Below are 12929 nucleotides of genomic sequence, written 5' to 3'. Positions count from 1 at the left end.
ACAAGAACTCTGTTTATCCCAAAATTTCTGCCAAGAAAGTTGATTTTTGTCAGTAATTGAGACAATTGCAGATTACATCAAACACAGAGTCTTTTCTTCTGCAACACAATATCCAGAGCAGCATTCCCTATTTTCCTACTTGCATTTAACTGTCACTAGGCCTATTTCCACACTAGTGGATTAACTTTATGGCAAACAGGCAGATACTCTGTTTTCTGATGTTCTCTGGAACAAGATTATTTGCATCAGACCCTTTCTAATGTTGTTCTGATCCACTGGATAATCTCTCCAGTTCTTTTTGCAGGGATAAAGGAGATAAGGAGCTTATAAATCCTCTATATAGACAACTCCTTGTTTAGCACTCACAGATGAAGCTGCAAAATGGAAAGCTGTCTGAGCTGCATGGACGCAAACAGCTCTGAGATTATTAAAAAGTTCATTGAGTTTTGAGCAGATTGGTCACGTCTAATTTAAAGGAAACAGATCCAGGTGGTAAATGGATCACCTCAGTTACCCACATAGGAATAAAAGCTACTTGTGGTTGAAGAAAACACATATCAGTGGTGTGACAAATACATGTATTGTTAATTTTATCCTCATCAAACAAGGTCAAACACAGGAAAACAGGAAGAGGTGATCTAGACAGCCTGTCGCTGCCTCACAATTCAGGAACACATTCCTATTCACAAGGGCTCTGTTATCACTGGAACATTCAGAGCCTTATTGGATGCTTATTTGTTCGTGACAAGGTTATGAATGCTGTTGTATCTGTTGTAAAATGGTATAAACTATCATTTTGTCAAGATTAAATGCTTATCTCTACAGCAGATTGAAGGAAAAGATTGCTGAACAAATTTCACACCTAATTCTCATTTTAACAGTACCATACACCAACAATCAAAGGTATATGAGGGGCCGTTTGTTGAAAGCAGCCACCCACTTGTAATTTTTGTATGATTCTTAACACTGCATGAATTATCTCTTCTGGGCCCCGTTGCAAGAAAGTTGCAATCAATTGCAAATAATTGCTAATTTTGAAACAACCATTCTGATTGGCTCAGGGTCTGCCCTATCAAGGAGACATGCATGCAACAATGATATTGATTGGCCAGTGACAATCAGTTGCAAGTTGCGTTTAAACGCAAAGTTTCTAGCAACGGGGCCCTGGCCACTTGTGCATTTTTGTTGTTGTTATTGTTATTATTATTGTTGATGTTGTTGAATAAACATTGTCTGTTATCTATTTCTATGAGAATGCAGCTTGTGCTATATGTTGGATAATGGAAAAATGAATAACAGATTATTAACGTTACACGTTAAGTGTGGTGGCAGTCTGACAATATCAAGTTTCAAAAGTGTGATCATTATTCACAAAACAGACACAGACATCTGGGTAAATGTAATGCGAAGAATTTCATTTCTGGTCAGTTTCCCTCTGTTTATATTTATTTAGAAAGCTGTCAGTAGTTGCATCAGCATATCATCATAAATGTGTGCTCCATATAATCTGAGCTCCAATTGGTTTTGTGAATGAGAATGTAACAAAAGGCAGGTCTAAATATGATTGTCTGATGTAGTACTTTTGATTGAGAATGTAACAAAAGGCAGATCTAAATATGATTGTCTGATGTAGTACTTTTGATGAGCAGCCCAACTTTTTTTTCCCCATAGGAATACCTGTTTTCCTGTACATCAATGCTGCACTGAACTGCAATGTGAATGAATCCTATTAGCAGAACATGATCAGTGACTGAACATTTGTGACTGTTCCAAGTGTATTGATGCAAGGGTACAGATTAAACATGTATTATAAAGCAAATAAGCTAACGGTAGACCCAACAAACTCATAGTCATCATAAACAGGATCGCCCTGTAACAATGGTTAGATCTACTTCTGAAATTTGAATTTTGTTTTGTGTTATAACAGTGTGTAGGTGTGAATTGACACTGTATTGTGATCGAGTTCCAACCCAACTGTATCAAAGGTTACGAAAATCCAAATATGCAAAGGTATAAATGATAGCAAGATAAAGCCCAACTGTTAGATCTTGCTGGTTAGCACGGGGGTTCCCCCTAGTAAATGTTGTTGACCAGGTACTTTGTACTCATGTAGACGTCTAACAGTTAGTGTTCTACTAGTACTACCTCGTCTAACTGTAGTGTTATAGTGTTAGAAGTACCGTCTAACTAACTTTAGTCAGTAGAAACTCCAACAAGTTAGGCCTAACGTTAAATGGTTAGTGAGTAGACCTGGTCCTGGGCCCCATTTCATAAAAAGATGTTATGATAGCAACTCTTGCTGGAATGGCAACTTTCAATAGCAACAGCCAATCAGCAGGAAGCTGGATTCTTGTCGTTACCATAACAATTGCCATTCCAGCAAGAGTTGCTATCAATATCATATTCATATCAACTCTTTATGAAATGGGGCCCTGGTGATAGGCCTACCCACTACAGTAAACTAGTAGTAGTAGCAGCATGTCGCTCGTGAATCTCTGAACACATTGGTTGAATGATGGTGGTAGCAGACAGCGCAGACGGTATCAACATTATGGTGTTATTAAATAGACTCTATGGAAGATACAACAGCAAATCGTATGTACACACGGTCAAGGAACAGTCGTTGTGGTGTGTGCCGACAGTCTACTTGCTGATGAACACGAAAAACATGCATGAGATATGTACCGATACAGAACACCTTGGTTTCTACTACGATCCATCCTACATTGTAATGTATATCATGTGTTGTAACACTGAACGACGGCTCTAACATTACGAGATTGCAAAGAGCCGGAGCCGTAACCATCCACAACAATAAATCCAATAAATCGCATTGTTTACAAACGACACAAGTTCTTCTCACCTGTCAGCGCGTCACCTGATAGATCTTTCAAGTCAACTAAAATGCCATATATGGTCAACTACGTATGACGTAGTAACCCAAGGTTAATACGAGTTTTTGTTATGGAAATCGCTCTTCTTCCGGGTTACCCGGAAAAGACCCTGACGTAGAACGGAAGAGTTCATTTTGATAGTAGGAAAGAAAAAATAATTGCGTACGTACAAATATCATTCATCACTCAGCAAAGTGCATCGCTGAATCATTAATTTTCCATCCATTTGAAACTCCTAATAGTTGCTAATCTACTTTTTTACTGTAGTGTGAAGACCATATTGCCAATTCTGTCTATAATTTAATTCCCCGTCAATATCGAAAAATCTGAACGGTATGTGAGAAGCAATCCCCAGTGAAAAAATGGGCGAGTCTAAGGGCACTCAGCAAGCTTCTAGCACGCGTTCCCCGTTGAGATTGACATTTCACGTCAGCCAATCAGACAGCACCAAGCATGGGCCAAACTCACGTGTTACATCATCAGTGACCAATCACAGACCAAAGAATTGATGTCACTGCTCTTCTATCTATTTTCGGAAACGTTAGTCAGTGTATAAAACGTGAGTCAGCGTTGGGTCGGAAACGTATGCTACGATCAGTGATCTCGAGGCAGGACATGTTCGCTCTATCGTAAACGTATTTCTTACTGCTGGAATCCCGCCTCAGTCAGACCTAGAGTGACTCAGACTTTGCTTCACACAACACTACCGAAGGCTCACAACTATTTGTATGTCAGGTGAAAGCGGTCGCAAAAAAATGGAGACGCAGTTCTACGAAGATTCTCACAATCCGTGGCTGAGCAAGAAGAAATGCATGACTCTGGATCTGGACACGGGCAAGCGCAAACTCACGGCGGCTGTGCTATCGACGCCCGATGTTCAGATGCTGAAACTTGCCTCTCCTGAACTCGAAAAAATGATAATTTCCCAGCAGGGAACAGTGTGTACTACGCCAACCCCAACTCAGTTTATCTGCCCGAAAAACGTAACCGAGGAGCAAGCCGCCTTCGCTCAGGGGTTCGTCGAGGCATTGCAGAGCCTTCATCAGCGGAACGACCCCTCCGCAGGCGACACCGAGTCTGTGAGTGATGATGGGTCTATCTGCGACCAAGACGCGGCTATTGTTACGACGTTTCAGCAAATTATCCCACCACAGACGACTGTCACGAGCATGACAAGTGCCCCCACATCTATCTTCAACCCTGCTATGCCTACAACGACAACTCTACCTGGTTCAACCGCCAGCCTAGCCACTCACAATTCCATGCCTCCAGTCACGGCGGACTCACTGACAGGTGGCTGGTCGAGAGTCGCTGCCATCAAGCAGGAGCCAGTGGGCGAGGAACCGCAGACAGTTCCCGTGTTTCACGCCAGTAACCCGCCGATGTCGCCCATCGACATGGAGACGCAAGAACGCATCAAAGCCGAACGTAAGCGACTACGGAATCGAATCGCCGCAAGTAAGTGCCGCAAGCGTAAGCTGGAACGCATCGCCAGGTTGGAAGACAAGGTCAAGGAACTTAAAGCTCAGAATTCGGACTTGTCGAGCACTGCGACGAAGCTGCGAGAGCAGGTGTGCCAGCTGAAGCAAAACGTCATGGAACATGTGAAAAGTGGATGCCAGGTCATGCTTGCGCAACAACTGGCATTCTAAACTGGAATATATCACAAGATATTGCCTATGGACTCGATGCACAGAGAAATTAACTTTACATGTTCAGTGGTGATTTATCATCTGCTGATTTAATGCATGTATGGTTATCTGTTTTGTTTTGTTGTTTTTTTAAACATGTTCAAAAGTTTTACACACCTAGAATGAATGTCATATTCTGTGTACTGTACTGGTTTACAGTCCATATCATATTCACTTCTAAGATGACAGAGCAGGTTTATTATGTGGAAAAGCTGGGGCAGGAACCCACAAGTATTCCTAAGCTGTAGATCAGGAAAATAAGAGTAATGTAAGCTCTCCAGTAGAATATATGTGTCAAATGTACCTGTAGGCAGACTGGAAATTTTGCAGTACAGAGCAGAGACACTGCTCCGATGCTTGATTGTAAATGATTGTATTCCGCCCAGTAAATGACCCAACCATGTCCCAATGAATGGACGACTAAACGTACCGTCTACTTAAACTTGCCCATACGTTTCAATTCAGTACTTTGGTAAAAAGAGAAAAGAAAAAGGAACAACTGTTTTTGTGTAACAAATGAACCCAGAGTGTGCATGTACTTAGCAGTCCAGTTTTGTATTGGTTTGGCCCAAACAGGAGAAAGAAGTGAAAAAAGAGTATGGAAAGAAAGATGATTGTGTATGACACACCAAGAAGATATCAAATTGTATAGCATACTGCACATAGTTCGCAGAAAGATATTAAGAGGAGTTCTAATCAATATATGATTTATGATGGAGAAATTGTCTTTCAAAATTATTTGTTCCGTTTTTGTTTTTATATATCTGTTGTGATCTCTTGTGTCAGAATTTTCCAAATCTTTTATTTTGTGATAAGGTCTATGACATGCAAATTGTATATTTGCCAGAAATTACTACTCAGTTTGTGATACTTTACAAGAGGCAAGCAGGGAATAAGATGCTTGAGATGTTTGAGTTATGTCTGTTGTGAATATATTGCTAAATCCTGCGACACTTCTTTTGCCATGGTTCAATCATGTCTGTTCCTGTCTGTTTCTTCAGGATTTAGTTCTGCACATGTTTTTAACCTAGTCTGGCCCCAGGTCAGAGGTCAAATCTTGTCTCACAATGTTTGACACAATGCCCTTTCTTGCAATTTTTTACAAGCTTAAGACTCGAAACTTTGACCTGTTTTTGCTCTGAACAGGATTTTTGCTTAAAATTTTGAAAGAGATGTACATGAGTGACTGCTAAAAATTTGAAAAAGAAAAACGCAAACAATATTGTTTTCACGAGTGTCACATAATGAGTACTGTGTATCTTGCACATTTCTTCAGACTGTAACATGTCTGCATGGACTTTTCATTCAGTATTACTTTTAGTTGCTGGTTCAAATGCAGGCAGATAATGCAAATGCACTGCTAGACTGGAGGTTAACATGTATATTCAGTACCTTGTGAGTTTGATGGTACTACTACTACATGGAATCTTAACAGTTGATTAGCTGCAGAATGTTTCTTTTCAAGGAGTGGATATCAGAATTTGTCTTAACTTTCTACTTTTTGCAATAACTTCGAAATGTGACATAGAAATTCCTTTCTTCCAGTGATTGAGTTTGTTTTGTTTTGTTTTTTTATAACAGAAAGCATTGTATATTCCATGTACAAGAGTGCATGATTTACTTCTGCCATTGTCATTTTTTCACAAGTTGCCATGCATTGTAAAAAAAAAACAATATGAAAACTACAGCTTCATCACAGCTGGATAATAAAAAAAATAAGAAACATGAACTTCTTGCTTGCACTTGTATGTACTGGTACATTGTATATTACTGTGCATGATTTGTTTGGTGGTGTGTGATAAGTGCGAGTGTACAATATGCGTGAGTGTACTATGTCCTAAATGTAGTGCATATATAGTACTACTAGTTGGCTGTGATGCGAGTCATCATGTGACAGGGCTCGACACTAACGGTGGCCCGGTGGCCCGGGGCCACCAAAAATGAAAGTCGGGCCACCAAATTTCAGAAAAGGGCAAATTTGGTGGACCACCTCGGGCCACCAAAATTTATTGAAAAGTGTGTCAATAAATTCGTAACTTTTTGCGCCGGAAATGCATAAATGCATGCAGTTAGTGTGCGACTTATCAAAAAAAAGGATGGACTTTTATCAATATTTTTTTTTGGGGGGGGGGGGAGGGGCACCAAATTTTTCTCTCGGGCCACCCAAAATTTGAAATTGATGATTTTGGTGGCCCCATCGGGCCACCGAAAAATAAAGTTAGTGTCGAGCCCTGATGTGAGATTGTCTACTACACTTGTATGTGAAAATGTGTGTATGTGAAGAGGGTTTGTCCCTGCAAGTGTTACAACAGGTCTGATAATGAAACAACTGGGCAACATGATGCAATTGTCATATGTGATGCAAGGTTGGTTAATAAATTTCTGTGAATTAAACATCAAATGGAAGATTGGTGATTTCAGCTTCTGACAGAAAAGAAAAGAAGCATCCCCATTTAACTTTCAACCGTTTTTGTAAACTTTTCTGGTAGAGAAGAAGAAAAACTGCACTACATTTCAACACATTTACCCTCAGTCAGTTTACAATTGTATCGGGCAAATATCAGTGTAATACAAATATGAGAAGAAAAAAGATTGCGCAATAATTTTTCCTATTTGCATGACCGAGCAATTACACAAGCTGGTGATGCCTCAGTGCATGATATGTCATATAGGCCTACATGTCAGATTTTCATGGAGGTGGGGAGGAGAGGCATATTCTGGAATCATTGCATGATGCATACACTGTACTAACCAAAATTGCACCTTTCTACACATTGACATTAATTGAGTAATTACCAAGCAGCAGCTAAGTTGATGTCAGTCACAAGCTTCTTCGTTACTTGTACTTGGTGCACCTTCAAAAAGTAATTTGATGACATACACTGCACCAAATACTCATTACAGTCATAAGCATGGAAGAGTCAACCAATTAGTCATGCAGGTCTGTCATTATGTACGTTTTCAATTCAAAATCATGAATGTAAAGCGTCAGTGATGATGACTGTAGAAAGAAGGTTTAAATGGCCCAAATGAATGGAGAGACAGTTTTTCTTCTGGAATGGGGATTCCCCAATATGTGCCTGTATTAAGTTCACATAAGCTTTTTACACCACATGTATTTCCTCTTCCGTGCAGATCATTGATAACAAACAAGAGCCTGAAATATACACTACTGCTGATGTCCATTTGAATTTCATGCAATCTTTGATATATTCATTTAGCACATTGTTTGATGGCTTGATTGGTTGTCTTAAATTAAAGAAAGTAAGTGTGGGTTTGTAAGTTTGTTTGAAACACTGTCGTCAATTACCCATATTTTCAAGAGAATATAGGCCTATTATTGCCGACATTTCTCTTTGGGGAGGGGTCAGAACTTCAAAACAGGATGTTTCAGATTGGTATGTAAATTATGTCCCCCAATGCTCGTCGGATAATGCTTTTATCTATACATTATACATGTACATGTACATGAAACCTGGCCGGTAGACATGTGTGGAGTGCGTGTGTGTGTTGTGGAACATCTATTGAGATATAAATTTATATATCTCTGCAGTGTACACGGGTACCAGTATGTATGCTGGTATGTACAGTATTTCGATTCAGTGTGGAAATGGGAGATTTCATTGAATATTGCAACATACATGTCAGTACAGTAATTTTCCCCTTTGGGTACAGTCTATTGACTCGGTGTGTACATGTGTATGTGTGTGTGTGTGTGTGTGTGTGTGTGTGTGTGTGTGTGTGTGCATGGGTGTGTGTTGTTTGTGCATACTGTACTGTACATGTTGCATGTACAGTATTATGTTTCCGTCGAACACGCCACGCTTTCACAATCTCAAAATCTGGCGCCGCTAAAGTCATAGGCCCCCGTTAAACAAACAGGAATCCTGCTTAGACCGAGTGTTGTGTTTTGCTGATCGTGTGGGCCCCAGTCCGAATCCTACACCTTTACTGCTTCCTGTCGCCCGCCTCGATCCTGGCTGTCACCAACAAGTTGGAGCAGGTTTCCTGCCTCCTTCCTTCCGTTCAAAGTGTTTTTTGTTGGATTAAAGATGGCCTTCATTTCTATCTTCTTTTGACCGTTTTCTTATTATTTTTCTTCTTCCGTGACTCGACACAATTCAATGTTTTACGGTTATTCTGTAATGCACATACAAGTAGTTTATTACATTGTATTTCGAGAACATTATGTTAATTATATCAATAAGCATCCAAATGTAAAGATTTTTGCGACGCCAATATTTTGTATCTCAAACCGTCAGCATTTGAGACAGATTAATAATACACCTGTTGCAGTGTGGGCCTATTACTTGGTACTTGGTACTTTAATACTCCCACTGGAGTTTTGATTGGAGGTGCCGGAGGGTGGACGTTTAAACAATCCGTTAAATAACATCTCTTTAAATTTAACTTAATTAACTTTAATTTTATTAGATAATCTTAACGATCATAACGCCCATAAGGGTCTTCTTCGAACTCAAAATGAGGAATTAATGGCAACGTGTAAAAACACTTTGCAGTCACCAATCCAAAATCTGAAAAAAAAAACTGCATGTGCTCACCGCCTCACGGCATTAGTAAACAGACCTATGTTTCACAAGTTTTCCACGGTTAAAAAAAAAGAAAACTCCACAATCGCCAAACACGTGATAACTTTTTGACAAAGGGCAAATTTCGATGTCGAAATTCGCAACCTGCATTTGCTCGCCGCCTCAAGGCATTTAGTCAACAGACCTATGTTTCACAATTTTTCCACAATCGCTCGGTTAAAAAAACCCCAAAAACTCAACAATCGCCAAACACGTGATAACTTTTTGACAAAGGGCAAATTTCAGTGTCGAAATAATTGCACGATCAGCTGGTTAGTTGGTACTTTGCCAGGGAACCGAAGGGTCATTGGCTTTCACCCCTCGATCAAGCAGCAGACATGGCAGACGCCGTACATTTCCACCAAGTGGTGTCGCAACGCAGCAAGAATACATTCATTAACCACGTGACCACGTGCTTTCAGGTAAATCGCATTCTTGGCATTCCTTTTCGTCATCTACAATATGTGGATAGCCGCCGGCAAACAAGAAGCTCTCGAAGGCAAAGGGGAAAAATGTACATTATACTCTGCGTGACTCTGGACGACTTTCGCTACTTCTGTGCTATTTGCAGAGTAGGCCTATATCTCTTTATACCTAAATGGTTTGACTCTTGGAACATCCATGAACAATCCAGACAAGATTTACTTACAAGTCCTGCTGCATGCTTGCCCTAGCTTTGTATGCCCTCCTTGTCTATAGTATAATGTGATGATTGCGACAAGCACATAATCTAAGATTATTTCGTCATACTGATAAAACGTTAAACTGAGTTAAAAAATAGCCTTATAACATTTTTTTTTCAATTCCCTTTTCATATTCTTGGTTAGATTATATTCTGATTTTTTTAAAGTATATTCAACGAACGTCTGAGTTCATGTGGTGAGGTATACTTAAATACAAAGAGAGCTTCATGAATTACATTTGGGCAGTTTTCAAATCCTTTCCGCTAATAAGATTATGCGCGCAATAAAAATCGTGTCGCCATATCATATGAGAGTTTCATATTCTATGATAATTGGCAATAAAGATTCTGTTCGAAAATGCCCTCGTCATTTCCTGTCCGCTATGTGTGTGTGTGTGTGTGTGTGTGTGTGTGTGTGTGTGTGTGTCTGTGTGTGTGTGTGTGTGTGTCTGTGTGTGTGTGTGTCTGTCTGTCTGTCTGTCTGTCTGTCTGTCTGTGTCTGTCTGTCTGTGTGTGTGAGGGAGACGGACAGACAGACAGAGATATGATTATGTTGAATATCATGACTGGAATTACGAGAAACCCTTGGACGGTCCGTTGACATTTTGGCACATCAGCATGCAGTTATTGATAAGATTTTCTGGCGTATAGACTTGAAGAGATAAAGCATCGAGGGCTGTATATTCTTACGGCTGACCTTGGATTTTGGCAAGGTCAGGGAAAGTTTATACGCCGGATTTTCCTCTCGCCGAGGGGATATTTGTCTCAGGCAGTTAATTTCGTGCAAAACTGCGAGATTGTGGACTTATATACGTGCCCCGTGACGGAAATTATACTTGAACAGGAAAACCTGATGGGGAAACATACACACAAACACATAATGTATTTCAAGTTGTATACATATTGATTACATACATCTGTGGCTCAACCGTATCATACACAATCTGCGTGGTGTTTGAAAATCAATAGAAAGTGATAAGTATATCACTATAATATTTTTGCTTTATTTTCTTTTGCTGTAATCAGAGTATATTGATGAATGGGACACGGACAATCAAAGCTAAATAATTGCTTTTGTTTGTCAGCATTATTGTCATAATAAATACTCGTTTCAACATTACATGATTAAAAAAAAAACCAAACATACATTTATATCTGCAGAGTGTGCCAGCCGTACAGATAGGCCTATGCAAATACATGTAGATGTACATTTATCAGGCTAGAATATTGAACATCACCTTCCCTCCTTTTTTTTTCCTGGAGGAATTCCTAGAAATAACGAGGAGGGCTTATCACAGAAATGTGTTTACTTTCTGAGCCCTGCTATAGGGAGTGGCAAGTTCGTCAATATATGAAAGGTGAAGTTGGCAAAAATAGTAAAGGTCTTTTAAATTCTTGAACTTCCCTTCAGTATACTTGTATACAATTCATACTGTATATCGAGATGAGTATACTATACGTGACCTGAGGTAACGTGTTACACAGAATGATTTTAACTTGTACACATTTTTTTTTTAAAGAAACATATTGTATTATATAATACTTATGTTCAAAATGCACCGTATAAGTAGTTTATGCATTCCTCGAGTTTCATGTCTGCGTAAGTTACGCATGAAAGCCCTACATAACAAAAAATGTGGGAGTTTGCTTTCCGGGTCCGGAGGTTATGCACAATTCAGGAAGAAGAAGAAGAAATGGTTATTTATTCAGAAAAATCTCGGAGACACTGAAACAAGGCTAATCTTAACCTCGTTCCGTCATAGCAACGGAACGAGAGGTGCACTGGACGAGTATACATGATCAATAATATTTGAGTGCACGTTGTCTGTCCTCGAGGGATTCCCTCGCTTCGGCCGATGGTCTGATGAAGCGGGATGAATATGCGGGTGTTTTCCCTTTTAGCGATGAGTCATCCAATCGTATACCTGCGCTGGGATGTATACTAGTAGTCTCCCCAGTTGTATTGAGTCAGACGCAGCGATGCACTATACAGAACAAACAAGTTCAAGTTCTTGAATGCTGTCATTGTATTTTCAGTACAATGTCCATAGATCTAGTACATACTTTTGTATGTATAAGAGGAATAAAAGTGAGACGTATTTATTATACGTGTGAAAAATTTCGAATCGGCATTCTGCCCTTCAGTAATTGATTTTGATTCGATTTGATTTGATTTATTTCCCCATTCAATCAAATACAAATTGAATGCGATTGAATACTTAGCTTGTTGGAGTACATCTGAGTCAAAGGGCAACCTACCCCGTTAGGATGTACTGTGTAGTAGCTCCTTGATTATTCGCTGACAACAAAAATCTCGTTTTAGTATACGCCTTATTGCTTCAGATTGATAGTGAACCCCACAGAGTCATAATGCCCATCTCTCTCGGTCTCTCCCTCTGTTATTCGACTCTTCTGTTCCTTGTCTGACATTGAACGTCTGTCATGGCTTGTAATAAATATGTCAGCAGTTGAAATGAGTTCACATACCTATCGCGTCTCCGCGCCAAAGTCCCTGTACTTTCACTTTCATTTTTGTATTCCCGCATTCAGTTCTGCATTGGACGTTCACTGCGTACCACCGGAAGCTATGCTGAAAAACCGCCAGGGTAGCCTCGAATCAGTCGTTCCTTTTTATCAACATGTTTTGTGTACATATTACAATGTATTATGTACAACGTGCATGGAGTAGTATCATCACATCAACTAGTTTCTTCTAAATGATTCCCATTTTTCGATCTTGACCATCCTCAGGCCTCCATGATACAAAAAAGAGGCTTTATTGAACATCGATTATAACATAACATAATATAGGCCTAATATTACGATAGTGTCAATACCTGGCAAGATATTCCCAGACACCCACATACATTATCCCACAGAGACAGGCATGCATATTTGTGACGATATGAATTTATCTATAGATAGATGATGTATACTAATAGATAGATATATAATTATGTAGACAGATAGAGAGCATAATTATAACATATATTATCTATAATTAGACTCTTCGTCTCTACATTTAATGTATACACAGTCAATATACGCATAGGCCCTACTGATGCTTCACGAT

At 39.6% G+C, this 12929-nt stretch overlaps 1 protein-coding gene across 1 annotated transcript; it reads left to right on the top strand.

The window, feature by feature from the left end:
- Window positions 1-3483: 3483 nt before the first annotated feature.
- LOC139741489 (transcription factor Jun-like) lies at window positions 3484-6405 on the top strand. Its single transcript, XM_071652076.1, has one exon. The coding sequence runs from the start codon at window positions 3623-3625 to the stop codon at window positions 4544-4546; it is 924 nt and encodes a 307-aa protein (XP_071508177.1). The 5' UTR covers window positions 3484-3622; the 3' UTR covers window positions 4547-6405.
- Window positions 6406-12929: the final 6524 nt, after the last annotated feature.

This window comes from Diadema antillarum, unplaced genomic scaffold (assembly GCF_040938485.1).
Source record: "Diadema antillarum isolate AM-2024a unplaced genomic scaffold, OU_Dant_1.0 scf00000031, whole genome shotgun sequence".
NCBI lineage: Eukaryota > Metazoa > Echinodermata > Echinoidea > Diadematoida > Diadematidae > Diadema > Diadema antillarum.
This window is presented reverse-complemented; position numbering and strand designations above follow the sequence as displayed.

Bases quoted from the DNA above. Each gene is read 5' to 3' on its own strand.
- LOC139741489 (XM_071652076.1), top strand. From the start codon at position 3,623: ATGTCAGGTGAAAGCGGTCGCAAAAAAATGGAGACGCAGTTCTACGAA.